Raw genomic sequence first — 27,079 nt, forward strand, 5'->3', positions numbered from 1 at the left:
TGTCTATCACTCGTCTAAAATGCGTCTAAATCAAGGGGAATCCGCTGATACGAATTCCTTATTTGGCCCATCTCATGGCACCGGGGCAAGTCGGGTCGTGCTCGACGTACTTGAGAGTGCCGAAGACAGACCAGAGCTGACCCCAGAAGCTGCGCTCATCGTGGTGGTACAGGTCACCGAGGAGGGGCTTGATGGCCTCCGTGGCCTCGTCAGCCTTGTAGAAGGGGATACGACTGATTGTTGTTAGTAATTGAAACTCACGAAGGTTTGGGGCGAGGCGAAGAACTTACGGGAACAGGTGGTGAACGACGTGCTTCTCGATGATGCCGTGGAAGAGGTGCTTGCCGATGAAGCCAAACTCGCGGTCAACGGTGGCAAGGGCACCCTTGACGAAAGTCCAGCCCTCCGCAGTGTAGTGAGGGACCTCAGGGTGGTTGTGGTGCAGGTAAGTGATGGCAACTGAGGGGTATCGATTAGCACACTATCATATAGTACGCCCTAGAAACTCTAAAAAGAGCTTCCAGGGTTAGGAGTCGAGGGATTGCATACCGAGCCAGTGGTGGACCCAGAGATACGGGACGAGGTAGAGGTACAGGACGGTGGAGACGTCAAGGACCTGAGCGGCCTTGTACAGGGCTCCGAGGGTGATTGCCAGACCAAGGTCAGAGATGGCAATAAAGATAGCCTCATTAGGACGGAAGACAGCACTGGTGGGGACGAAGTGGCTGACGTGGAACCAGCGTCCAAGAGGACCGACCTCGCGCTGCTTGCTGCCCTTGCCAGCAGTGGAGTTGAAGAAGAGGTACAACTGCCATCCGAAGAGCTGGTGGCCGATCAGGGTGAGAAGCTGGAGGACAGGAGTGTCCTCGAAAAGCTCGTGGAGGTCGATGGCGCCGAACAGGGGCTTCTTGGAGGGCTTGGGCTCGGTGGCGGGAACGAAGGCCATGTCCTTTTGCATGTGACCGGTGAAGCGGTGGTGGCGGTGGTGAGAGAACTTCCAGGAGAAGTACGGGACCATGAGGAAAGAGTGGAGAACCCAGCCAACGCAGTCGTTCAGCTTGGTGCTCTTGGAGAAGGCTCCGTGGCCGCACTCGTGACCCAAGATCCAGATGCCGGTGCAAACAAGTCCCTGGAGGAAGCCGTAGACCATCCAGGCGGCGACGCGGAGGATGGGGTCCTGGATGCCGGGAATGAAGGTAAGAGCAGCCCAGACGAGGGTCGCGACCATGGTGTAGTCGCGGAAGACATAGTAGAAGGAAGTCCACAGAGAAGGCTCAAAGCAGTGAGCAGGAATGGCGTCCCTGATGGTCTGGATATCAGGGAACTCAGGCTCAGAGGTCTTCTAGATGAGGGTCAGTGAATCGATCGATCGCGATCCGGAAGAAAAGTCCCGACTTACCTGCTGGGGTTTCTCGACCACCGCGGTCGTAGTACGTTGACGGGCCGCCATTGTGTGTGTGGAAGGCGCGACCTGGGACGTGTGAGAGCCTTCTGTCTATACGTTGCAGTATATGAGATGAACAGACAGCTCAAGTCTCTTCAGGGCAGCGCAGATATTGAAGTGAAAAAGAACTTGACCAGATGGGGCTGGAAGAAAACGGAAAGAAGGGTGAAAAATTCTTGCTTGCCCGAGGTAAGAGGGAAAGTACAGAGTTCAGATACAAACTGGCACCGGCCACACACACACACACGCACACACGGGTGCACCAGCTCAAAATTAAGGGTCTTGGCTGTCACCGCCTACTTGCTGCGAATACCGCGACGTGGCTCTCCTTTTTTAGCATATCAGCATAACGGTGGGTCGAATTCATGGCCAGGGCGATCATGGAATAGGGGTCCAAACAGTCCAGACTTGCATGGCAGAACGGCAGAAAAAAATTACGATGGTCAGTGTCCCAATGGTGAGTGTTTGGAATCGCTCGAGTGTCAGCAGAATACGCGACTCGTAACTGGGATTAGCCTTGAGACACCAGGCAAAAGAAAGCAAAGCTTCGGGTTATGAGGCTCCCGCAACGCCTCCCATGACTCAAAAAACGGTTCAAGCCACCTTTCGCCTTTTCTCACAAGTTTGTGTCACCCTAGGACTCAGGAGAGTTGCTAAAGAATTCCTCGCACTCTGCTGCGACCACGTGTGTTTGTCTCTCTGACCCTGACATGATTCTGCACACACCGTATATCTCAGAAAGAGGCCACCCGCTTTCGCCAGGCGGTGAGCAGTATTCCAACAACTCTGTTGAGACCCGCGGATCTATCCTGCAGCAGAATCCTTGGAATTCCAAGAAGAGGCTTCCTCGGTTAAACAAAACTAAACGGCATTCAGTTTAGCTGACGAGGAAGTCCAAGGGTTCAGTCCCACGAGCGGATAACAAAAAGGCTTGGAAATCCACAATCAAAGTCCCCTCAACCCCAACACTTTTACCCCTGGCTCGTTCCGACTGATTCGGAAATGAACTCCACACTGCGTTTGAGCTTGAATCTCGTTTGCGGTGACACAAGACCCTGAAAACCGCTCGGTTGTGAGCATCTATTTCGATTGACTCTATTGGTCACGTCCCTGAGTCTTTTCTCCATCTTCTCCAACCACCCCCAAAACCCCAAACAAAACCGCGTGTCCCCCAATTGTTCAAAACAAGGGACCGTGCCATAACGCCACGGTCCACTCGGGGGAAAACGGGAAGAGGGGGCAAAGATAAGTGAAGAGAAAACACATGTCATGAAGTTCATATATCGGGCAAAGTCTCTCGTCGGTTCTCTCCTGTCAGTCCCATGCTGGTTTCCCCGTCTTCGAAGCCCTCTCTGTCAACGCGTGGCCACAAGGTTAGGGTTAACGGGAGCTTCGGTGCACGTTCAATCGAGGCTTGCAGTGACATGAGCCGGTGCAATCCAGAAAGCTTAAACGGCTTCTTTGTGGATTTCTAGAAATGAGGCTACGTGAGACAGGCTTCTAGGGTAAACCTTCTCATCGATATGCACGCGTCCATCACTCACCTTACCTGCGTAACATTCGATTTCGCAAGTTGCGCCTTTATCACAACTGTCGCATAGTCCCTGCAAGTACGAACTCTATCAACCGATGTACAGAGCAATTGAGGATGTCCCATGGTGGCATCGAGTTAGTTATCAGCCTCCGCTGAGGTCGGGGTACTGCTGTCCGTCTGATAATTAGACGGCAAACCTTGCGCACATTGCTCATCTCCGTTGTCATGGCCTAGATTCTCTTGATTGATCCTATCTATTGAAGCTGAAAGTTGACTTTGCCGCACTCCGGGAGTCTAACCAGCCAATTCAACTCAATTCGACGACATCATGACAGTATCCAAGGTGAATGGGGTCAACCCCCGAGATCTATCAGACTTGCTCGAGTTTGTGAGACTCAATTCACCGTTCTACGCGAAGTTTTGGGAGTCCACGATTGTCACAAAAGACGAGCCAGTCTCACTGCAAGAACTACCAACTGTTGATCATGAGTCATTTTGGAGGGCAAACACATGTCTCAACAGTCAAGTTGTGACATCGAAGCAGAAGAACGGCATCATCTTCAAGACAGGAGGTGAGTGGCATGGTTTAATGTTATCTGTGTCAATAGCTCACCACTCACAGGAACGACAAACAACCCAAAGGTCTCATTTTACGACCAAAGGGAACTTCATGGCCTTTCAACTCAGCTGGCCGAGTCCCTAGCAAGATGTGGTGTGAGAGAGGGTGACATGGTCGCCAATCTCTTCTACGCAGGAGACCTCTATGGCAGTTTCTTGCTGCATATCTTGTCTGTGTATCATCTCCCTGGAGGTGCTATCCAACTCCCAGTCGCCGGGCACGTCGGAATTCCGTCCATGGAAAGACATATAGTCGAGTTTGAAGCAACCGTAGTTCTTGCTACAGTCACGACCATGTCACAACTGGCAGAACGTATCCTCGAGGCAGGAAAAACGCATCCCTCTGTTCGTCTACTATTGTTCTCGGGCGAGGCTTTCTACGATGACCAGGCTGGTCTATTGAAGGCAGCATTCCCGAACGCAACCATTAGATCGGTCGTCTACGGTTCTATGGACTGCGGCATCATCGGCCTTCCACCAAAACCAGAGCATTACAACAACGATCCTCGCCTCCACCAGGTCAACAGCCCCAACATTATCGTCGAGATCGTCAACGACGACGGCGAGGTGACCACAACTCCAGGGGAGGCGGGAAGTCTCGTTGTTACCAACGTCGAACGGCGCCTCATGCCCATCATTCGCTATCCCTCCGGCGACCGGGCTGCGTGGGTTGACCCGACGCTGGGACTCTTCCGTGTTCTCGACAGAGACCGTACTGCCATCCGACTCGGGCCTGTATCTATTGACTTCGTGGACTTGCGACGAATTGTCTCGACAGTACTCCAAGACAGGCCGGTGGGCAAGATCCAGGCCGTCGTGACGAGAAAAGACAGAAAGGACCTTCTGACCATGAACGTTGCTTTCAAACCGGGTACTGAGGAGGAAAGTTCACAGCTGCAGGCTAGGTTCCGAAAGGAGTTGGGTGTGGTACGACCGATGTTTCGAGAACATGTCGAGAAGGACCTGATCAATGAGCTGAAGATTAACTTTGTCACTATGCAGGAACTCGCTGTCAACCCTAGGAGTGGGAAGATTGTCGAGGTTCTAGATCTCAGGTCTACAACAGTGTAGCCACCTAGCATAACCAACCCTTTGTGTTCTACGATCCCTAGATTTCCGTAGCCCTGTCTGTCTAGACAGCAATACAAACATGGTACGCCCATTGGCGGCTTTTCATACGACGTTGTTATTGAGCACATTGACCGGCCTTGGCGCCCGAGTACTTGGGAATGTCAATGAAATAAGCTTTCGTTCTCGCCAAGAACCGGTGAGAAACTCGTAATTCATCGAACGGTTCGCATTGGTCGTATATTCAAGCGCCCCAGCCGCCCCAGTCGCAGGGAAATCCGAGCCCGGGACTTGTCAGGACTCCGCGGTTTGTCTCGTCCGGGCGGAAGACCCAAGCCCCCATGTCGTCTCCCGGATGAACCGGCCGGCACTCAGACGTGTGCGGGGATGAACGAATTGGGCAAGTCGTGGATACCATCTTGACTCGCGTGGAGCTGCTCCCCCTTGCATTGAACTCGGGTCGGTTCTGATTCAAACTTCACATGAGAGTAAACTCTACTTCGTGGCAACTTAGAAGCGCTCTCACAATGAGTTTCGCCGCGGCGTTTTCCGCTTGGCTGGTCTATCAAAACCTCACAAATGCTACTCAGAGACAACCGGATTCGTGTCCCTCCCAGCCACCACCCTCGCCCTCGCAGATCAAATCATCCACCTCAAACGATTGCGTAACCAAGCCATCACAACATCACAACGACATGTCCGATACTACTGCCAAGCAGCCGGTGCCGACTGGTCCTAACCCTGGGCGCACGGCGGTGGGCAGCCTCGCTCCGTACTGTCCCGACCCTAACCCCGTCCTCGTCCGTTCCCAAGCTGACATCCAACGGCCGAAAATAGGTGGGGCGAACCGGCTTGGTTCAATGCTCTCGAGAGCCCGTACTACAATGACTCTCACCGGAGATTCCAGGCGTACGTGCGCGAATTTGTCGACACTCACCTGCTCCCCTACGCCCAGGACTGGGAGGCCGCCGGCGAGTGCCCCATGGCCGCGAGATTGAAGTTCGCCAAGTCCGGTCTGGCTTTCCTTGACGTGCCCAGGGAGTACCGGCCCCAGGAGCTCATGACAATCGCGGGCATCCCGTTCGACGAGCTCGATGTCTTTCACGAGCTGATCCTGATGGACGAGATGGCCCGCATCCCGAGCGGGGTGCCCCTCGCTCTGGCGGGGGCCTCCAACGTGGGCGCCCCGCCTGTCTGGACAGCGGGGACGGAGGAGCAGAAGAGACGATGGCTGCCGGGCCTCTTCACATGGGAGACGAGTTTCTGTCTTGCCATCACGGAGCCCACGGCCGGCAGCGATGTGAGTGCCATACGCGCGACAGCCGAGAAGACGGCTGATGGCAAGCATTACATCGTCAACGGGCGCAAGAAGTGGGTTACCGGTGCTCCGTGGGCCACGCACATGACAACTGCCGTCCGAATGGGCGAACTTGGTCGGAGCGGTATCTCTCTCCTTGTCGTGCCCCTCAAGTCTCCTGGTATCACGATCAGGAAGATCCACAACTCGGGCCACAACGCGGGCGGTTCCTCGTGGGTCATTCTGGAGGACGTGGAGGTTCCAGCCGATCATTTGCTGGGCGAGGAGAACGGAGCGTTTCCGATCATAATGCGCAACTTCAACAAAGAGCGCTTCATTCTCACAGTGGACTGCAATAGGCAGGCCCGGATATGTCTCTCGGAAGCACTTCAACACGCGCATGACCGCGAGACTTTCGGGAAACCGCTTGCCTCCCATCAAATTATTCGCCACAAACTCACGACACTTGCGCGAGAAATCGAGGGACACTGGGCCTGGCTGGAGCAGATAGCATACCACATCAAGATCCACGGCTGGCAGACAAAGGACGTCGCGAGCAGGATTGCCCTGGCAAAGATCCAGGGCGGCAGAATGGTTGAACAGGCCGTGAGGGAGAGCCAGCAGATACACGGCGGGATGGGTTTTGAGAGAGGGGTGACCATGACGGAGCAGATCTCACGCGACCTCCGTCTGAAAGTCATCGGCGGGGGAAGCGAGGAGATTCTGAGCGATCTTGCATGGCGAGAAGAGCACAAGCGGGCATCAGGTCTAGGCGCGAAACTGTAGGCGCGTGGAAGGTCTGCGTCGAACAAGCTTAAAAAGAGTTTATGTAGTCCTGAATCATTTTCCGGGAGTCCGATTTCCCAGACTCGGTCGCTCGGTTGCCTTAATCGAATCTCGTGGCTCTGGGAGAATTCTTGAGTCATTTGGGCGGTGCCTGGTTTGGCAGCCCACGCGCAACCTTCCACGTGTCGTCCGATATGCGTTAGGGTAAGACAATGACAAGGCGAATCGTCTGAGACGCGTCCAATGTTGAGATGAGGGTTACAAGAGTGAAGTCTGACAACTCCTCAAAATCATCTACATATTGTCTTGGAACTTGAACCTGGCAAGTACTGGCTGACGGATGACCAATTGTTACCCTGTCTATCTACCTCGGAGTCTAAAAAGGCCCCGCAAAACGAAACCGAGGTAACTCATCCTACCCACCCCTCCCACATCTTTGAGATACCGTCAGCTGCAAGTCCTTGCAACTCATCCCAAAGCAGTTGCCAACTCGTCAGCCATGACTTCTCACGCTGTGAAGTCGCACCCCGACTACCAACACTTCGCATCCATCCCGTGGTGCGCTCGAATCCTTGACGCATTCGACACCCCCTCGCACGTCGTTCAAATATCTGCAAACAAAACGATTCTGCCAACAAAGGAAAACTCATACGTCGGAGGCACGCTCAACACCCCGAATACTATCGCCGCATGGCTTGTGCTCTACCCACGACCACAGCCACCTGATTGGAGGGTCGAGGAATTGTGTTCGCTCATCACTTTCAGAGATGGCATGATCGGTTTCCCTGAGACGGCACACGGAGGGGTCGTCGCCTTGGTCTTGGACGAAGTTACGGGCATGACAATTGTGGCACAGAGGCCTGAGGGAGCAGAGCCCAATAAAGACTTCCGAACGGCGTATCTGAATACGACGTTCCTTAAGCCAGTACCGGCTCCGGGTACTATTCTTGTGAGGTCTAGGATCTCCAAGATCGAGGGTCGTAAGAACTTCGTCTCTGCGCAAATAGAGGACGAGAAAGGGGAGGTTTTGGCGAAGGCTGAAGTCTTGTACATCTCAATACACAACAAACTATAAGACTTGGTCATTTTCAGCAGGATGCTTTATACAAGAACAGCTGAGTAGATTCCATGAGCGTTGATACCGTACATGTAGAAGTACGAGATCAGAAAATAAACAGGGTCAACACGCAGGTATATAAAACTCACCACAACTACTGATCAATTCCCTGGAATGAGGGATCATGAATTTAGCTTTCAGTCGAAGCTTGTAAGCTGACCAACGCCAACTAAGATTGTTTGTTCAAAAAGTCTGAGGCTCAAAACATTGAGATCCTAATGGCTAGAAATTCAGTTCCAACTCACGCTGTTAAGAGACCATGATTACGAGAGCTTCTAGCTTAGACGCGTTGGTGACAATGTTTGATGCTCTACACCAAGTTGATAATTGCATGGGGCGAATCTTGGTAGTCCAGTTGTGGGGGTAATCCGAGGTCGTCCCAAAGCTGTCATTGGGCGAATCATCGTGAAGCTAGTTTGAGCCGAGGAGCCCAGCCCACAACGGACCGCTTCGTCTACAACATCACGCCAGATGCTGTTCGGAAAAGGCTGTAGTCGAGTTTCTTAGGACGTAGAGAACCACATTTGCTGATAAATCCAACCATCGCTGACAAACTGGAGTTGAGAGCATGCAGTTGCGACAGATAACGTATAAAGACTTCACATAAAGTTGGGGATGACGGTCATAGACTGACTGAATGCTGCCAATCTTCTCGCAAACCTATTTTCAGAAAGAGAAGGAAATTATCGTTTACCTCAAGGAGTCAAGAACTTCGGCCTGCTACGAACGGACTACTCCGACATATCCACATCAAACGTCAACCATGACCTTGCCTTACAGGAAAGTTCTTCTCGTCGGTGCAACATCGGGAATAGGCGCTGCCCTGGCAGACAAGCTCGTTGAAAATGGGACGTTTGTCATAGCTGCGGGTAGACGAAAGGAGAACCTTGACAAGTTCGTGGCCAAACACGGAACCCACAGGGCTGCAGGAATCGTGGTTGATATCCTCAAACTTGACTCGGTAAGCTTAATCTGACCCCAACGTCTCTCAGCTCCAATACTAACGTCTACTACAGACTCCTCAATTCGTGGAAGCCGTTCTCAAAGAACACCCCAGCCTGGACTGTGTCTTCCTCAATGCTGGTGTTCAGCGAGGATTAGACTTCACGAAGCCTGAGAGCGTCAGCCTCGACGTCGTGTACGAAGAACTGCTAGCGAACTACCTCTCTCACGTTCACTTAACCAAAGCCTTCCTACCTCATCTGTCGAAGCAGACTAACCCGACAGCTTTGGTATACACCACCTCGCAACTCAGTCTCATCCCTATGAAACGCTGCCCCAACTACAGTGGTTCGAAGGCCGCTATGCACGGCTTCATCTTAGCTCTCAGAGCACAGCTAAAGGCTGCTTCCAGCCGGGTCAACGTCATTGAGGTTTACCCTCCTGCTGTTCAAACTGAGTTGCATGACGCCAAGAACCAGCCAGACTTGAAGAACGGGCATGAGATCGGAATGCCTGTAGCTGATTTCGTTGACGAGGTCTATGAGAGATGGAAAGCTGGAGAAGAACAGATTCCTGTCGGCACAGCGAAGCCCATGTTTGATGCTTTTGAGAACAGGAGGCAGGAGTACTTTGGCACTTTCAACAGGGAGATGGACGAGGTACTGGTTGATTTCACGGCATGAGAGCTAAGGCATCACAGTATACAAATATCCATTGGTAACATAACAATCTTGATCAAATCATTGAATTGCGTTGGGACTGAGCCATTAATCCCAGCTCGTCTTCCTGTTTCAAATGCTATTGACCAAGCAACACGCCAGGGATCCAACCCAACATGAAGGCAGAAGGCGGCCTCACGAGATTAGCACCTGCGCTGGAAGTTGACGATGATGTTGAAGTGCTCGTGGTTGACGTTGTTACTAGCTTTTGGTTAGCTGATACTCTCCATGGCATAGTAACCAGCGTGAGTGGATGGCAGATTATTGACTAGTCTAACTCACAATCATACGTGGTTCGGTACCACGTGTTTGCAATGTGAGCTGCACCTGAGCACAGAAAGAAGGTTCGCTTCTCATAGTCTTTGCTCGTTCTCACGATAGTCACGCCAGTGCACTCCTTGCCGGAGTCGCTTGATTCAGAATTCAGATGTCAGCGTAAGGATCCTGTCGGGCAAGCATGTGTGAGAGACACGGCCAAAGACACGGATCAGACTGACCAGATCCCGACCACTTTGCCAGCACGGTCAACACAGTCGTCTCCGCTTTTACCTGCAGCAGTGATACATGAATTATCGACTGAGTTGCAACAGTACGCATTCCAAGAGTCGCTGGCTAGGAAAGAATTCCGCCCGCATCGCATAGATGTCCCTGAGATTGTTAACGGACGCAGCTCCAAAGAGGCCTTGGCGGTTGCTTACATCCAACATAATCATAGTAACCAATGAAGTCTGCTCCTTCTGAGTGGGTCCAAGGAGTAATGGTGGATGGCGATCTCCTCGTCGTAGTAGGCGCGGAGGTTTGGCTTGTAGATGAAGGCACTTGAGCCTCGACCATACCCATGATCATCGTTACATGTATCCAGACCCTCCACCATATTCCTGATCTCATGAGCATAGTCGAAACTTTGAATTTGTACATAAATATGTCTCAGGAAGTCAAGACAAGGTAAAGACGTGGTAAATGTACTGAAAAATATGGGAAAGAGGGGTCAGTCGCTTGCAGTTGAGAATCTTAAGGATATTTGTTCAGCTGAAGACACCCATGCTCTCAGGGAGGAAGTCGCGTCAGAGACGGAGCCAATCACAACTGGAAGACAGCGCCACCAGCTCAATAGCGGACAGACAACTGTCCGCTTACCTATCAAGAAACGAACTCTCGAGACCAATCGATTGGTCTCATCTAGGACCCAGCAACATTGCTTATGTACTGAAGTGGGTGTCATGGATGTTATGGGTGGTATGAGTCTGACCGGAGCGTCGCGTGATTGATGAGGGAATTGACCTCGAAATGGAACAGAGTAAACCACACGGAGCCCCGGAGCCGATGATTGCGTTGGCTGGTGCCGAATATGGGGGACCCATCCGTGGCACGGTCCCGATAATATGGAGAGCTCCTGCGGGTCCCTCGGCTGCTCGGTGGTTGGCCAGTGCTTAACTCCGTCAATCGCCACTTTCTTTCCTTCACTGACATCACGATTTCCATCGCGTACCTTCCCGAAAGTCGGCCTTTATCTGCAGCGATGCGCACAACAATACCCCCAACCAGGGCCTGGGACTATAGATATGGCGACTAAGATGTCGAAGACGTTTTCCACCTGCCGCCGCTGTGTGCGTACTGCTGGGCGCATCAAACCTCGAATCCACGCAGCTCAACGATTTTACTCCTCCGATCGAGCCCCCGAGGCTGCCGAGACCGAACAGAAGAATGACACACCAAAGAAAGAAAAGGGTGCAATGTCCCGGAGACTCGAAGAAGCCACGGAGGAAGCTCTACTCACCGGCGGTCGCGCCGGCCGGCGAGCCGTGGAAGACGCTGGGTTCGATCAAGAGCTGAAGGAGAAGCTCCTTGACAAGGTCAAGACAGCCAAATTTCAATCTGATTTCGCGTCCGCCTTCGCCGAGGCTGGGATGCCCAACTCAGCAGGCGAAGGCACCCGAATAATGGCGACTGCGCAGCCTTGGACTGGCGAGGAATCACACTCCGATACCGCCCTTCGCATGCTCGACGATGCGAGGAAGCCGCTGAAGCCTGAATTTCGAGGGCAATACCAGATCCCGCCGGTCGATATGCGAATACGACGAGAACCGAAAGTCAACGCAGGCCAACGCGCCGCTAATGCCCGCGAACGAGCTTCGACATATACCGGCCTCGGGATTAAGGACCAGACCGGTCTCAGCGATGACGAGCGGGAGGCAATGAGGAAGCAGTTCCGCGAGCGCTTCGAACCCAATGCTCGAGCCATGCCAAATACGCTCTCCGGACTTGCGGCCCTGGCGAACGAGAGAATCGAGAACGCGATCGCGCGCGGCCAGTTCAAGAACATTCCCCGCGGCAAGGGAGTCGAGCGAGACGCGAGGGCGGACAACCCGTTCATCGATACGACGGAGTACATTATGAATAAGATGATCAAGAGGCAGGATATCGTGCCGCCGTGGATTGAGAAACAGCAGGAGCTCGCAAAAGTCGTGGGGACCTTCAGGTCAAGACTGAGAAACGACTGGAAGAGGCACGTGGCGAGGATGATTTCTTCGCGCGGGGGTAGCTTGGAGGAGCAGGTGCAGCGGGCGGAGGAGTATGCTCGAGCTGAGGAGATCAGCAATCCGCGCAAAAAGAATATCGAGAGCATCTCCGTGCCGACCAATTCCACGGACGATATCGTGATGGTCAAGATTCGACAACAGGCGGCGGGGGATGCAGCTGCCGAATCTGCAGCCACGACAGCTGCAGCCAAGGCTCCTGCAGCGGTCGTTGCACCTTTCCGGGACGCGGAATGGTTGGAAGGCGAACGTTCCTACATGACTCTCGCCATCGAAAACATCAACGCGATCACGCGTTCCTACAACCTGATGGCCCCAGACTTGGCTAAGAAGCCTTACTACTCCCTCGACCGGGAACTCGCGACTTGCTATGCCGATGTTGCGCCTCTGGTGGCCGAAGCCATCAGGCAGAGAGCAACGAGACCAGTGAAACCGCTGTTCGACTCAGCTGGCGCGGGCAGGGCGGCCATCTTCGATCGGTTTGGCAAGGAGGGCCACACAGCAAAAATTTACGATTCGAGAGCCCCTCACTACGGTTTCAAGGAGATGTGGAAGGACCTTTGGAGTTGAACAGTGTCGTCGGTATCCAATCTCAATACTAGGTTGTGCTGGTTTGGCCTCTCGGGGACATATGAAGCCTACAGATTCCATCGATAAGCGAAGCACCCAACGTCATCTCTCAATGTGACTGAGTGCCAGTAAGATGTTATCCGCCCCGTCTATCACTTGCTGCGGCTTCTCTGCGCCACATCGCAACTCCTATCGGTAGTCCGCGACCGCATAAGGCATCAATCAACCGTCTCAGGCGCAAAAATCGGCGATTCGGCCGGTGAAAACGTTAGCCTGGTGCTAAGCTTGCTAAGCTCATGCCAAGCCCCATCTTTTCTCCGGTCGCTGCCATCGACTTGGTTGCTTTTTGTCGCCTATCCTTTTCTCCCACCATCAAAGTCCCGTTGCAATTGCTGGTGCCTTTCGGGAGTGCAGATCGAACCCAGTTTTTGTTCCCCAGCGGCCGACTGCATCTACCGCTAGTCAGGGCTGAGATGGGTCGCGCACCCTCCGCGTAAGGCAGAGAATTCCGCGTCAGGCATGAAGTTGACGCTGGATGTAAGATATCGTGAGGCAGTGACATTTTGCGGGAGCACCGAGCTGTTGCCTGACTTGAATGTGGGTTTCAATACCTCTGAAATGGGAAATAGCTAATTTTTCATGGCTCGCCGCCAGAGCAATGGAAACTATGTCTTACGGACAGATCTGTATAAGAGCCTTGGCTTTGCCAGTGGTTGTATGCCAGTCCAGCTCCGCATCAATAGTTTTATCTTATATCTCAATCCAACTGGAGCTTACAAGCCTTTTCTATCTAATCCATATCCATCCCCTGTTATTTATCGACGCTTTTCCACCTCCCGAGTCCTACCTCTTCACAGTCGCCCCAACAGCATGACCGTCTCCGACAAATACTCTCTCGCTGTTCTCATCATCTTCATCACCATATCAATCCCAACAGCATTCGTCACCTATAAACATGGCACACGAGGATGGGCGCTTTTGGGTTGGGGTTACCTACTCGTCTTTTGCAGTCTGAAAATCATCGGCTCTGGCCTGGCCCTGAGTGACACTCCCAGCTCTGGCGCGTCCATTGTGTCAAGCATCGGGTTGTCGCCTTTGCTGCTGGCGTTATCTGGCGTTCTTCATGAAGCGTAAGCAATCCTCTCATGTCACCATAGGCGTGAGTCCAAAGCGTCGATGCTAACAGAATCTGCCACAGGAAATTCTACCACGCCGATCCCGAGAAGCGCAACGCCAACCGCAGGACAGACCTCCTTTTCGTCCTCAAATATCACACTTTCACCATGCTCGGTGTTGTCCTCGTCGCCGTCGGAATGTCAAGAATCATGGGCAATGCCTCGCAGGAGACCGTCTCCAAGGGCTGGACCATCGCCATCGTCGGCGCCGTCATTCTCTTCCTCAGCTGGGTTATTCTCCTCGCTGCGGCAGGCTTTTCCGTCTTCCTGGGTGGTCTTAGTTCCGATGGTCGATCCAAACAGCAGAGAGCGGCCACGATGCTGCTCGTTGCTGTGCTGGCTGCGCTTCCCTTCGTGGGCGTCAGGGTCATTGCGACGCTGGCTTACCTCGCGACGAAGAACAGCTCCATCGGCGCTGCAACAGGCTCGGTCGTCGCCAAGGTCTGGCTGTATCTCTTCGAGGAGCTGGCCGCCACGCTCATTCTTGTGATCAACGGCATCTTGACGATGAACATCTCGAAACTGTCGAACAACGCGGATGGTGGAAGCTATGAAAGACAGCAGATGGATGTGGAGCAGCCATTTGAGCGGAAATGAATCAAGGAATATGCTTCGACTTCGATTGCATGAACATCCTTGGGTAGTTGATGGAGTAATTGGCGCATTGTAATTGGAACCCACGTCATGGTCGGCAGTGAGATACTTGTCAGACCTTGCCTATTCAGTCTTAGAAACATAAATAGAATGGACCCTAACTAAATCAACCCTAGTCCAAGATGTTATTGGCGATGAAAGACACTAACCGGTTGATTCTCACCTCAGATTCCCCGATAATACTTGCACTCATCCCGACCACAGTCGTTCATCTCTCATTGCAGCGGATGATCACGTCAGTCATTCAAGCACTATCCTCGACCTCTCGGAAGAGCTCCAAGAAATCAGACACAATGGGGCAAGCCCGAAGGTCGCATACGAAGTCACGCAACGGATGCCAGGAGTGTAAGAGGAAGAAAATCAAGGTTCGTCACATGTCTTCTCCATATCAAATCACAAGCCTGAAGCTAACAGCTTTGAACTTGAAAGTGCGATGAGAACATTCCATGCAGCCGCTGCGTCAAGTTTGTTGTAAACTGCAGCCTCAATGCGTCCAACGCAGGCTCAAACTTGTCTTCAGCCAGAAGCGGCTCGGGCTCCTCTCCAGAGTTGAATGCACACGAGAAAAACGATCCTGTGCCTATTGTGAACTCATTCGCAGCCTCAGACTTCGGTCTATTCCACCACTTCCTCACATCAACAACGCCTTGTATGGCCCTCAGCCATGGCCCCGAAGCGATGGAAACCATGTTCTCATGGAAATCTGATCTCCCCAGCCTAGCACCTCAGTATCCTTACGTGTTACACGAGATCCTAGCCGTAGCAGCTATACATCTACACCACCTCAACCCGAAGAGTCCGACAAACTACCAGCGTGTTGCGTGGGACCACCAAGCCAAGGCATTCAGCCAGTTTGGCGTCGCTCTGATGCCGGAAAACGCGGGAAGTCAGGCACATGCTCTCTTCGCATGCTCTGCTCTCATGTCAAACTATTACTTCGCCGCCTTTGAGGACCCGGCTTCTCTTCTGTTTAATAACGACCCTCCGGGACCGCCTGAGTGGATTCTTCCCATCCGTGGCTGCACTGCACTAGTCCGCCAACTGAGAGGGCCTCTGGAAGCCAATTCCTCTTGGGCATCATTGCAAACAAATCTGGACTCCTGGGCTGACCCTTCAACATCCGAGATGTCTGAGTCGCATCGAGAGATTCAGTCCCTGCAAGAAAGGCTATCAGCGTTCGCGTCGGACGGAGAAAATCGATCATTGTATGAGGAGGAATTCAGACTTTTGCAGAGGTCTTTCGCCATAGCTGGGAAGGCGGGCAATGCGTCTTGTAAGATTGCTGCAATGATGTTTGCGGGCGCTGTTTCCGAAAACTTTCTGAGAGACATGTCCATACACAGACGACCCGAGGCATTGGTAATGATGGCGTTTTGGTGTGTTCTTCTCAGTCGTTTGGATCAAAGATGCTGGCTCAGAGACGACTCGGTACCAGAGGCAATCTTGGGAGTGATAGAGTCTCTGCTTCCCTCTGTTTACATAGAGCTTATACGTTGGCCTGTGCAAGAGATAAGAGCTGCAGCAACACCGCGATCAGCTTGAGCTAGGTTGATGATGTTAACAGCGTAGAACACTGGAGCTAGGCATGTCACAGAATTGAAGCGCTACGGGCAATGGACCACTTGAAATCGTCGATGCGCGGAGTGCTTTTTGCATTTATAGAGACATCTATGTATACTTTCACCATACAGCTAGTAGCTCCATTGAAGGATACATGTGATTGCTCGAAGATCACTGTCCAACTAATAGATTCACAGTACGCAAGTCCCTCACCTCTGTGACCGCCTTTACATGCCGAAAACTTTCCATATCTGCGACGAAGCTTGGGCAAGACAACTGACTTGTGATCGTCCTACTTCTTGAAAACTGTGTAAGACTTGATCGCACCATCCTGCCAGGATTGAAGGATGAAAACGGCCCAGTCTGTGTCATAGCAGGGCGGTTCCCATGTTTCAACACCAGACGGGCAGTCGTTCGCTCTGAAAGTCACATGTTAGTTTTTCTGTATAGTCAATGTTATATAAATCACGGGGAAAAAAGCCCAAGTGACATACTTGTAGAACCTCACGCAGGTATTTGCCTTCATGAGAGCCCAGTCTGCCTTTTGAGACCACTCGTCAGGCCCGGCTGGCATGTTCACTACGAGACTTTGTCAGCATATCTTTGGGAAGTGAGGGTTTACCAGCGTTCGGTCATAGGGTTCTAGGTTCAGGTACTAACCGCAGCTTCCGGCTACCGGGCAGAACTCTTCTACTTCATAATCGTAGAAGTTGCTCAACATGAACGTGAGACTGATCTCGTTCTTGCTCGTATCACAGGCTGCGGAAACGAAGGGGGCCAGAAGAGCAAGACTCAGAAGCTTCATGATTGCGATTTAGGCCGTTGCCTAGAGATGTAGACGCGCTAGTGGTGTCCTGGGGAAGCAGATGGGACAGAAACGACCTGGTGGTTGCCGAACCTTTATAGAATTGATTTCTCCCGCAGTTCCTCACTTTATCATGGGCTATGAAATCGAAGCTGAAGAGCTCGCACTAAGTTACCGTTCTGGATGCTGCATTGCTGACGGCGAAGGATTCTGCAACGTTCACGACAGAAGACCGAGTCAGCCAATGAAATAAGTCCGGGTGCACAACTTCACCTTCCTAATCGCCTCAGTTCACGGCGCGGCCCGCACTGTTTGTCGAATGATTGGCTAGCCAAGAGAATTAGATAGAATTGAACGCTGACAGCAGTTCGTATTGCAACCCCATCAATGTCAGCGTGGTCTTATGAACTTCATCCTGCAAGAGTCGCATCTCAGCTTGGTATTCGAACATATTGCCACTGAAAATAAAATAACTTGAACGTACTGGCCATACATGTAATCTCCTATCTTGCTGCCCATGCCTTTGAGCTTTAGCGTTGCTGTTGCAAATGAGAGTTGGGCATAAGCTTATGCTATCCGTCGTATTCATTATTAAGATGGCCTCAGGTTGCATTGCACTCAAGCAGACGACATGTTCGTTCTATTTATGAACGGTTATGTCGAGATTCGAGAAACGGAGTGTTTTATATCACAGGTACTTTTGCAGGCTCTAGGCTAAGTCCATTGAAACCAGCCACTTGAAGTCAATGGTATGAATGAATTTCAGGTTGACACTTACATGTACGAGACCATAAATCAATGTTCAGATTGATTTTCCGCCTGAGATTTGGGATTACTGTCGCTTCATATTCGTGGTTTCAAGTAATGGCCTTCATGGGAAGTCACTGCCACTCAAACGCCCATGATATTGGGTCACTTCGGTGTGGGCATACAAGATACTAGAGCGTAAAGCATAGTTTATGAGATGCCGTCTGTGAGAGGAAGACAACATTGAAGCAACATTCTCAGCGTTTCTTGTTGTCATGAAGCTTACGTGGACTGGTGGTGTCGCTACTCAAGCTGCGGAGTAACATCAACGTATCTTCTATCGGAATCATGAGTGTAGATGACAAATTTACAAAGATTCTTCTTGACGAATGGTAGTTCCAAACTTGCAATGCTTGTAAATGGGGCAATGGCCGTGAGTGCTGATTACGTGACGGACCACGCTGATTACAGCAGCAAATCGCCATGTACTAGCGCAAGATCCAACCCAATGACTCGCCTGTCACTCGGGCATAGCGTATGCAGCGAAAGCGCGAAAGCGAGAATCGCGCAGTTGATGAGATATAACTCTCTTTTTCATGTTCACACGTCAGTATCAGTGATGTAGGTAGGTAAGTCTTTGCCAACGACAGAGAGGCTCAACCTGCAAGCACCCCCACCATCCTGTCGCCTGCGCAAGACCCCGGAAATGGAGCCCCCAATGTTGCCGTTGCCTCCCTCAGATCTTGGAGTGTTTAACCGTTTGTCGGATATGATGCAGAATTACGTGAGTTTGGTTGCGTAACTTGTGCCGCGCTGGAAATATCACTTGTCTGACTTTTGGAGCAGCATAATTACTTCCGGCGAACTTGGAAGCGTCTTCACGATGCCTGCAACACCCCTGCTGACGTCCCTACAAAGCTCACTAACGAGCAGGTCGTCAGGGAGGGGCTATTTTTCTGCTATCGCTTGGTGCACCACCACGACATCGAAGAAACACTCCTGTTTCCTCTCTTAGCACGCAAAATGCCAGAGTTTCAAGGCGATGACGCAGTGGCTCTGGAGCAGCACCGTCAAATACACCATGGTGTTCAGGCCTTACAAGAATACTTGGAAAAGTGTCGGTCCCGCAAAATCACGTTTGATTTCGCGACGTTGAAGAGCAAGCTGGATACCTGGGGCGACGTACTTTTACTGCATTTGGATCAGGAGGTTGAGATGCTGAGCGCTGAGAATATGCGGAAATACTGGACGCGGGAGGAAATGCTGGAGTTTCCGGTTTGAGTAATTTACGGCGATTATGAACCGGGCCGTGTCACCGCTTGCTCACCGAGGCCCGCCGACGACCATTCGGCCGCTCCGACATCGGCAACGGAGACACCGAACCGCCGAGCTGACACGGCCCGGCGCGTCGGACGTCCGCTCGTTCGTGACCGATGATGCCATAGAAGTCAGGGTGTTGCTATGTCGCGACGCCGAATTTCGGAATATATTGCCAACAACGATCGTGTTCGAAAACATCGAACTTACTCAGATTCACTCTTTCAATACCACCTTTTTTTCATCAATTGAGTCAATCGTCAACTTCTCTCCCACGTCGCATTCAACATGGCTGTTATCAAAGACGCGCCGGCGAAGCCCGTCACGATCTCCGACGTCTACGAGATTGCTAAGGCACGGTTACCCAAGCCGGTGTGGGATTACTACATTACCGGCGCAGACGATGAGCACACGCTCGAGCGCAACCAAGCTGTATTCAGAGAGTAAGGCGACCGCGCATGGATCTTTCACCCCTTCCCGTTGCTAAACTATTATGTAGGCTCCTTCTCCGGCCCCAAGTCCTCCGCAATGTTTCCAAGATCGATACCTCAACCACCGTCCTCGGCAAACGCTACGATATCCCGATCGCGATCGCACCAAGCGCATACCAGAAACTCGTAGGCGGCGAGGGTGAGCTTGACGTTGCTCGTGCCGCATTCAATGTCGGAACCAACCTCACCCTGTCCAGCAACGCAACCACATCCCTCGAGGATGTTGCCAAAGCCGTTCCCGAGCGCGGCCCCGAGTATCCTAAGCCGTGGTTCCAGCTCTACTTCCTCGGCGCCCGTGACTTGACAGCTGGCCTGATTAAGCGTGCTGAAGAGGCGGGCTACGAAGCGCTGGTTTTGACCGTGGACACGGTAGTGTTGGGGAACCGGATTCAAGAGCGCAAGACGCCGCTTCAGCTCCCGCCTGGACTTTCCATGGCGAACATGGAATCGAGAAGGGTCGGTGCTATCTCCAAGGCCGGTATGCTCCTCCGCGCAGAGACTGCGGCGGAATACAACAAGATCGTCGACGAGCACCGCGAATCCCTCGTTGATGCCAGCCTGGAGTGGAGCGAGGTCATTCCTTGGCTGCGCTCTCAAACCAAGATGAAGATCATCGTCAAGGGTATCATCACAGCGGAAGATGCTCAGAGGGCTGTAGAGGCTGGTGTAGATGCCGTCATTGTGTCAAATCACGGCGGTCGACAGCTCGATGATGTACCAGCAACGCTTGAGGCGTTGCCCGAGATTGTGGATATCGTCCGGGGCAAGATTCCCGTCATTGTGGACGGCGGCATCACTCGCGGCAGCGACGTGTTCAAGGCCCTGGCCCTTGGTGCAGACTTGTGCCTGATCGGTAGAACGGCTCTCTGGGGCTTGGCGTGGGATGGCCAGAAGGGTGTGGAGGGTGTTCTCCATATTCTTGAACGAGAGCTGCACAGAACCATGGCCTTGATGGGTACAGCAAGCTTGAAGGACATCTCGAGAGGACTGCTCGGCCGTTCTAAGAGAGATGGCTTTGGCATTGCCAAGCTTTAGAAGACCAATCAGTTGCGTTTAGAGATCTTTCATAGCGGGAGTTGAAGGACTTAAAGGACTTAGAATTCTGCCCTTAGACATAGAAACGTCGCGCGTGATAGCCATATTGGCATCGTAATTTGAGAACCCCGAAACCTTAGCTCTGTTTACGAACTTGAATCGCGTCGTAAGTTCTGTCCCTGTGATGCATCCTAATAACCCCCAAACATCCATCTGGCTGCCTACAGCACTTCTCCGCGCAAGTCACGCTGTCTCTGAAGCTGGCTTGCAAGACCTATGTTGACGCCTCCAACCGCTGCAGCATTGGAACGTCCATCAAGAACAAGTCGTTACCCTTGTCGTCAATGAACGCCGACGGGCTACTGCTCATCATCAACATTTCCACCTCTTCGTCGAACACAAGCGGGTCATGGACCGCGCCTTTTCTTTCCGATACGTAGTCGCCTTGGGCAAAGTGCCCGGTTTGAGGATGTCTGCCATCGCCTCGAATAACGTAGATTTCGGCGCTTTCGATGTGTCGGTGACGGGGAAGGACGCCTCCTTTCTCGGCCCGGACGATGACAGTGTAGGCGCCTGTCTCGGGTGACAGCTTGATGAGTTTGATCCAAACTTTCGGGGCGAGAGGTAGCCATCTTAGGTCGTTGCAGTGAATAGTGTCTCCACCTTCATCTTGCCTTATGGGGGCTGATTTGACTGAAGTGTCGCCGGTAGTTTTCATGTTGTTTGATGTGTCGAGAAAAATGTGATGCACGTTTGACCTCAAATTAGAATTATTTGGTAGTAGAAGTTTGGTGCTCTGAAATCCGTGTGTTGATGATTGACCTGGAACTTGTACTTTTGGGAAACCGTCTCGTTGCTAAGAGGTGATTTATGTTCCTCTCAGAGAACATGAAGCTCGAGGCTTCACCTTCTTCAACGAGGACAGGCTTTCCACTTGAATCATCGCAGTATGCGCCCAATCGGGCCTGAAAACTCTGCTTCAACCAATCTAAGCATTCGTAATCGTGCGAAATCATCATATGTCTTGGGTGGCTATGCTTAAGATGGATGAAGTCAACTCCGATGTAAATCCGTATATCCGGGGAACATGAATCATTCGGGTGGGGATTATGAAGACATTGTGGCTTCTCGGACTTTTAATCGAGCGGATGTCAGTCTCTTCCTGGAAAACTGCAAAAGCCGAAGACGCGAGGATTCTTTTCTTTCAAAAAGCCCTACGAACTGAATGTCACAACAGGCTTCATGTTTGCATTTGTTCATATTTGTCCAAGACATCTAATATCCCATAGCCTGGCATACAGCGGATGACCCAGAAAGATTAAGAACTCAAAGCAAGGCGACTCCTGGGAGCTCCTCGGTTCACGTTCAGTCGAAACGGCTAAAAGGCCTTCCTAGAATTCATATTAAGCGGACATGCCCTTCGGCAATCCTCGGGTGCAACTAGTTGCGCTATCGACATCCTCAAGCACTCATGAGGGACTTCAATATGATTTACATGACATCATCTTCTGGTTTCACAGACAGTGTCATGATATGCTCAAGACCAGGCGTGAACACATTGATTGCTGGGGTTTGAAGTTTTGAACCTCCATGTCGTGCTTTATGACAAATACTATCAAATCCAACGCTAAGCTTCGCTAAATGTTCCGAATCCATTGTTTTCTCTGGTATCGGAGTGCGATACATTTTATACCACATCTAGTATGAGTACCTGAACTTTCTGTTCTCGAAGTCCGTCAAGTCCATAAGCACCTCGTCGTCCTCGTCTGCGACATTGTTCCCGTTCGCCGCGGCTTCAGCATCTCTCTGTTTGTTACGTCGAATAAGCAACAAGCGAATGGCTATCGCGATCACAACTTGGCCAGCTGTGCATCCCATGATAACCTTGCATCCTGTTCCGTAGATGGGCGCCTCGGACGCGAGGAAAGCCTGGGGTCCAATGATGTTGCCCACACAGTAGGCGAGGAAGACGAAAGCGGTCGAGGTCACACGCTTAGTGTAGCCTGCCACGTTGGCAGAGGGCATCTGAAGGGCAACAACCAAGGCGCCGACGAAAGATGGACTCTGTTTTACAGGGTTAGCCATGGTTTAGCGGCGGCTGGAAATTCAACTTACGATATAGTAGGCCATCAGCAGACCGTTCTTGTTGCCTCTGTCCAACTTCAAGAATAGAGAGACAGCAACCATAGTTGGAAGCACCCATGTCATCATGACAATAGTCCGGCAATTCTTGAATCTCGAAGCGCAGAAAGGTCCAGTGAAAATGAAGAACGCAACCCAGGCACCGTATGGAATACCGTAAGCAGTGGTCAGAAGAGCATCCTTCGTGAAACCCTTGACAATCAACTTGCCGAAGTTGGCGATACCTCCGTTGACGATTTCGTTGAGTAGGGTGTAAAAGAACAAGAGCCAGACTTGGAGATCCTTGAAAGCTTCCTTGATCTGGGCCGGCTTGATCTTGCTGCTGAAGACACCAGTCTTGTTGCTTTGGCTGCGGGCGATCAGGAGGGCCTTCTGCTCAACGGTATACCGCTTGGCCGTAAGAATATTGTTGGGAAGGTAAAAGAAGAGGATGATGCCCCAAACAATAGTCAAGCCACCGCACATTATAAAGATGATTCTCCATACGTCCCACCCGTCGGCCTGGCCGACTCCGTAGAAGAGAATGCCACCTACGGCTGAGCCTACGCCGTTAAAGCAGTAAAAGGCTCCCGCGCGTACTGGGGCTTCTTTCCTAGTATACCACATGCTCGTAACCATCATGAACGCCGGGGTTATGACACTTTCGAAGCAGCCAAGGAGGAACCGACAAACCGCCAGACCAGCAAAGCTGTGGGATGCCGCAGTGCACGTCAAGACGGTTCCCCAACAGAGGACCATGATGCTGACAACTGTGCCAGTGGGGAAGCGTTGCGCAAGATAACTCGCCGGCCACTCCGAGACGAGGTATGCAATGTAGAATATGCTGGCGAGCCACGAGTACTGGCTGGAGGATGTGTTTGTGGTCTCGAAAAGGTCAAAAACTGCGCCATAGCTCAATGCTTGCTTGTCGATGTACTGCAGGAGATACTATGAGGTGATCAGCGAATCGGGTCAGTGAACGTGAGCTTGTTTGAGGCTTACAGTTCCCATAAGCAGGGGAAGAAGCGTCAAGTCGATGTGCCGAACAAGCTTCTTTTGAGCCTCCTCGTCGTCAAGGAGTTCCCGAAGCCGCGAGTGGGGAATGCCATTCTGCTGCAGGAAGATCTCGGCCTCATCGAGGAGCTCTACCTGCCCAGCCTTGAGGTCTTCGCCGACGCTACCCGCGATGGACGTTCGCTTCTCCGCAATTTCAGGGTCTTTCGGCTTTGGTTGCCCATCGTTTATGGATGTTTCGACTGCCATTGTGGAGTCCGGGGAAGTCTGACCGGTCTGGCGGGTCGTGAGTGGGATCAAATGATGTGCTTGAGCACGCGATGGGCTTGTGGACGCAACTCGACCTAGTGAAAGGGAGTTGCTATTATCGTCAAAACAGTTTGAACAAGTCAAGTAAGCTGTTGTTGGAGTTGTTGAGTTCTCCGACAAGGGCAAGTTGTCTAGACTTTTCCGAAGCGGAAAACGGCTAGGTTGTGGCAGTCTTTTTATTCATTGTAATTACAAGGGACAAATGATAGCCGGTATTGGCTTTCAGACCACCAGTAACTCGCTCCCTAACTCGATAAGATATCAACTGATAGCCCGGGACTGCTAAATGCTCGGTTGTTAATGGTATAGGTTGCAGATAACATATCAGCCGATAACTCATGGCCACGCAATATGATATCCTGGTAACAGGATCCATCAGCTGATAAGCTCCGAGAAGCACAAGAGGCTTCCCCGCGTTGGAATGGAGCTAGTGTAGGAAGACAGGCCGCCGGGTTAATCGTCGTGGAGAGCGGGTGGAGTTGCCGTGGGCACTGTGTGTCATCGGTAAACCCAATGGTTCCGGAATTCAGATGTAGAGGCCGAAGAGACGAACTCGACGTTGGAAACTCCAAGTGGAGCCATCTCGGTGAACCTCCGCCTTATCAGCTTGCGCATTGACTAACAGCGATGTCAACGCTAGCGGCCTTGATCGGGAATTTGCCATGATAGTGGTTGTGGAGCTTTCCGCGGGGAAATATCAACAACGCAACTCCCACTCAACCTTTGCCCGAGTCATCAGCCGATATCCGGACTCCGCAACCACAGAACAGCGAAACTGTAGACGACTTCATTGAAGGACACGATGTCGACAGTATCAGCAGACCAACCGACGCCCCGGCCATACCGGTCCCATTTGCGCCCGGCATGCCTGCAGTGCAGACGGCGCAAGTCACGATGCCAGCAACAAGAGGGGATCAGTTCTTCGACATGTCAGATGTGCCATGTGTACGGCACTGACTGCGAGTTTCCGCCATCGCCGCGAAGCGCAGGCCGCGCACCGCTGAACCCCGGAAAAGTCCAGAAGGCATACCGGACCCCCCAGTCGAACACGCCATGTCGAAGGGAGCCTTTGGCATCGGCTAAAGCACCCCAGAACAGCATACATGTGAGAACGACCTCCACATCTCCACCGACGAGCGGCAGCACGACATCCAGCTCAGGGCCCAAGGTTATGCTCAGTCCGAATAATCCGCACTTGATGCTTGCGTTGGACAGTCCCGAGGATGAGGACAACTCGCACATTATTGGGCCGGCGGTCACAAATGACACGCAGGTATTGGCGGACTATTTGAGTTCTGAACCAAGTATTCATGAGAGAATGATTCGTGTGGTGAAGCCCAGACCCGGGCAGGGGGGTCAGACACCTCGTCCATCGATGTCTCTGTCGAGCGGTATCCGGAAGCCTGTCATTTTCACTGCGGTTCGCAAGAGGCCTTATGGTCTTGCACCTAGACAGACGGCTCCGTTGCAGAAGTATCAGATTGTGGAGAAGATGCTTGAACCATGGACATCAACTCTCATTGACTTGTAAGTGAGGCTTTTGATTCTTTTATCTGTGCCAGAATCCTGATATCTGGAGTGTCGTTGGCACGCCGGGTTTGAGGTTTTGTATCTCACCCCACATTACCTTGACGATAACCCTACTATTGAGTCTTGCCATCATATGGTTCATGATGCAGCTTACTGACCATTGAATGCAGGTATTTCCAAAAGGTCAACATCTGTTTCCCACTCTTGGATGAGATGTCTTTCAAGCATCAGTTTCAAACAGCTAGAGACAGAATCTCCCCGGCACTATTGTCTGTTCTTTACGCTCATTCAATGATCTTTTGGAAAGGTTCCCCGGACCTTCCGTCAGAATATTGTCCCGACTCACGCTTTATCTGGAACCAAGCAACAGAAACCTTGTTTTCCGAGCTGCATATTTCCCCCGGAATTTCTACAATCATCGCCATTATTCTTAACGTCGGTGGCCGGCCAACCACCTCCATGATCATGAACGAGATCCAGCTTGGAGCCGCTGTGTCGCTGGCGCAGTCACTAGGACTCAATCGTGATCCTACGGACTGGAACATCTCCATCCCAGAGAAGTGTCTTCGAATGAAGATATGGTGGGCATTGGTGGTGCACGACAAATGGTAAGAGTCTCCCTGGCACCTTGACAAAGACTCCGACTAACACCAACCCTTCATAGGCTGAGCCTTGCATATGGCACACCGCCACAAATCAAACGTTTCCAATATGACGTACCAGATCCTTCATTGGAGTATCTGATAAGCAAAGATGCCACTGAGACGGAGATTGGTGCTGCTTCGGTATTCATGGCGCTCGTCACTTTGACCGGGGTCCTGGACAAGTACTTGGAGTTCGTCTACGACCTGAACCAAGAGCGAGAGCACGATAACGGGCAAACCACACTCGGACTGGAACTCAGCCTGGGCCAATGGGAAGACTCTCTCGGCGACGATGTCAGAAGGATAATCACCCGCGGCAACAACTTACACATCCCTGGCGCCGCAAACCTGCGACTAGCCTATCTGTCTACAAAGTTGCTCCGCAGAAGGATCGAACTCGACATTGAAAAGCAGGAGGACGCCGTGCCTGGCGACGCGCTGACGAACAGATACATCCAAGTTCGCCGCGCCGCGGAGGAGATCGTCATGTTGGTTCAGGAGCTTGAGGAGATCCACTTGAATGATTTCTGGCTGCCCGTGAGCGCATTCGCGTTCACGTCCGCCATCACTTTTCTGCTGCGCTGTGCGCTGGAGACTGAAAATACAGCGGGAGGGCTGGCCCAGAGCGCGTCTCTGAAGTTGGCGAGGAATTTGATCGACTCTCTGCAGTCCCATCAGCAGAATTCAGGCTGGGATCTCGGAGAGCTCTGCCTAGCACAGTATGCTGAGGTGGTTGAGAAGCTGTTGACTGTAGAAAGCCCTTCGGCGACGGTTCCTGAGTTTCAGCAGCTCATGATGTCGTCGGAGGTTCCGATCATCGACGAGCTTTTCCCGAATCTCTGGGACATGTTCTAATGCATGCTGAGAATGAAGATACGGCCATATGTACGATTAGATAACGAATAATGACTTTTGCTCTTCTTGTCGAGTAATCCAGCGAGATTATCTTAAAGTCGGGAGCTCACACATGATTTGAGATGAAGGGGCTTGAAAGCATGAGCGTTCAAAATCTAAAACGGCTGATTACCAGTTCAAGAAGAATTTG

At 51.9% G+C, this 27,079-nt stretch overlaps 12 protein-coding genes across 12 annotated transcripts; 8 read left to right on the plus strand and 4 right to left on the minus strand.

The window, feature by feature from the left end:
* Nucleotides 1-58: 58 nt before the first annotated feature.
* CkaCkLH20_04159 (oleate delta-12 desaturase) lies at nt 59-1,450 on the minus strand (the record flags this gene model as incomplete). The annotated part of the gene is made up of 4 exons (XM_038886878.1): nt 59-233; nt 291-459; nt 550-1,342; nt 1,400-1,450. 4 exons carry the CDS (start codon nt 1,448-1,450, stop codon nt 59-61), a joined length of 1,188 nt encoding a protein of 395 aa, XP_038747582.1.
* Nucleotides 1,451-3,306: 1,856 nt separating this feature from the next.
* Nucleotides 3,307-4,667, plus strand: CkaCkLH20_04160 (amp-dependent synthetase ligase; the record flags this gene model as incomplete). The annotated part of the gene is made up of 2 exons (XM_038886879.1): nt 3,307-3,550; nt 3,601-4,667. 2 exons carry the CDS (start codon nt 3,307-3,309, stop codon nt 4,665-4,667), a joined length of 1,311 nt encoding a protein of 436 aa, XP_038747583.1.
* A 692-nt stretch (nt 4,668-5,359) lies between these two features.
* CkaCkLH20_04161 (acyl-CoA dehydrogenase domain-containing protein) lies at nt 5,360-6,747 on the plus strand (the record flags this gene model as incomplete). Its single annotated transcript, XM_038886880.1, has 2 exons — nt 5,360-5,464; nt 5,572-6,747. The coding sequence occupies 2 exons, from the start codon at nt 5,360-5,362 to the stop codon at nt 6,745-6,747; spliced, it is 1,281 nt and encodes a 426-aa protein (XP_038747584.1).
* Nucleotides 6,748-7,246: 499 nt separating this feature from the next.
* Nucleotides 7,247-7,822, plus strand: CkaCkLH20_04162 (thioesterase superfamily protein; the record flags this gene model as incomplete). The annotated part of the gene is made up of 1 exon (XM_038886881.1): nt 7,247-7,822. The coding sequence occupies one exon, from the start codon at nt 7,247-7,249 to the stop codon at nt 7,820-7,822; it is 576 nt and encodes a 191-aa protein (XP_038747585.1).
* An 805-nt stretch (nt 7,823-8,627) lies between these two features.
* On the plus strand, nt 8,628-9,489 carry CkaCkLH20_04163 (uncharacterized protein; the record flags this gene model as incomplete). The annotated part of the gene is made up of 2 exons (XM_038886882.1): nt 8,628-8,825; nt 8,881-9,489. 2 exons carry the CDS (start codon nt 8,628-8,630, stop codon nt 9,487-9,489), a joined length of 807 nt encoding a protein of 268 aa, XP_038747586.1.
* Nucleotides 9,490-11,258: 1,769 nt separating this feature from the next.
* CkaCkLH20_04164 (uncharacterized protein) lies at nt 11,259-12,632 on the plus strand (the record flags this gene model as incomplete). Its single annotated transcript, XM_038886883.1, has 1 exon — nt 11,259-12,632. One exon carries the CDS (start codon nt 11,259-11,261, stop codon nt 12,630-12,632), a length of 1,374 nt encoding a protein of 457 aa, XP_038747587.1.
* Nucleotides 12,633-13,502: 870 nt separating this feature from the next.
* On the plus strand, nt 13,503-14,404 carry CkaCkLH20_04165 (uncharacterized protein; the record flags this gene model as incomplete). Its single annotated transcript, XM_038886884.1, has 2 exons — nt 13,503-13,762; nt 13,831-14,404. The coding sequence occupies 2 exons, from the start codon at nt 13,503-13,505 to the stop codon at nt 14,402-14,404; spliced, it is 834 nt and encodes a 277-aa protein (XP_038747588.1).
* Nucleotides 14,405-16,313: 1,909 nt separating this feature from the next.
* Nucleotides 16,314-16,826, minus strand: CkaCkLH20_04166 (uncharacterized protein; the record flags this gene model as incomplete). Its single annotated transcript, XM_038886885.1, has 3 exons — nt 16,314-16,440; nt 16,516-16,600; nt 16,682-16,826. 3 exons carry the CDS (start codon nt 16,824-16,826, stop codon nt 16,314-16,316), a joined length of 357 nt encoding a protein of 118 aa, XP_038747589.1.
* Nucleotides 16,827-19,178: 2,352 nt separating this feature from the next.
* Nucleotides 19,179-20,416, plus strand: CkaCkLH20_04167 (peroxisomal -2-hydroxy-acid oxidase; the record flags this gene model as incomplete). The annotated part of the gene is made up of 2 exons (XM_038886886.1): nt 19,179-19,333; nt 19,390-20,416. The coding sequence occupies 2 exons, from the start codon at nt 19,179-19,181 to the stop codon at nt 20,414-20,416; spliced, it is 1,182 nt and encodes a 393-aa protein (XP_038747590.1).
* Nucleotides 20,417-20,690: 274 nt separating this feature from the next.
* Nucleotides 20,691-21,134, minus strand: CkaCkLH20_04168 (uncharacterized protein; the record flags this gene model as incomplete). Its single annotated transcript, XM_038886887.1, has 1 exon — nt 20,691-21,134. One exon carries the CDS (start codon nt 21,132-21,134, stop codon nt 20,691-20,693), a length of 444 nt encoding a protein of 147 aa, XP_038747591.1.
* A 980-nt stretch (nt 21,135-22,114) lies between these two features.
* CkaCkLH20_04169 (uncharacterized protein) lies at nt 22,115-23,800 on the minus strand (the record flags this gene model as incomplete). Its single annotated transcript, XM_038886888.1, has 3 exons — nt 22,115-22,480; nt 22,532-23,485; nt 23,540-23,800. 3 exons carry the CDS (start codon nt 23,798-23,800, stop codon nt 22,115-22,117), a joined length of 1,581 nt encoding a protein of 526 aa, XP_038747592.1.
* Nucleotides 23,801-25,235: 1,435 nt separating this feature from the next.
* Nucleotides 25,236-26,889, plus strand: CkaCkLH20_04170 (C6 transcription factor; the record flags this gene model as incomplete). Its single annotated transcript, XM_038886889.1, has 3 exons — nt 25,236-25,387; nt 25,561-25,998; nt 26,055-26,889. The coding sequence occupies 3 exons, from the start codon at nt 25,236-25,238 to the stop codon at nt 26,887-26,889; spliced, it is 1,425 nt and encodes a 474-aa protein (XP_038747593.1).
* Between the last annotated feature and the right edge of the window lie 190 nt (nt 26,890-27,079).

The sequence above is a fragment of the Colletotrichum karsti genome, assembly GCF_011947395.1.
Source record: "Colletotrichum karsti strain CkLH20 chromosome Unknown Scaffold11, whole genome shotgun sequence".
Classification (NCBI taxonomy): Eukaryota; Fungi; Ascomycota; class Sordariomycetes; order Glomerellales; family Glomerellaceae; genus Colletotrichum; species Colletotrichum karsti.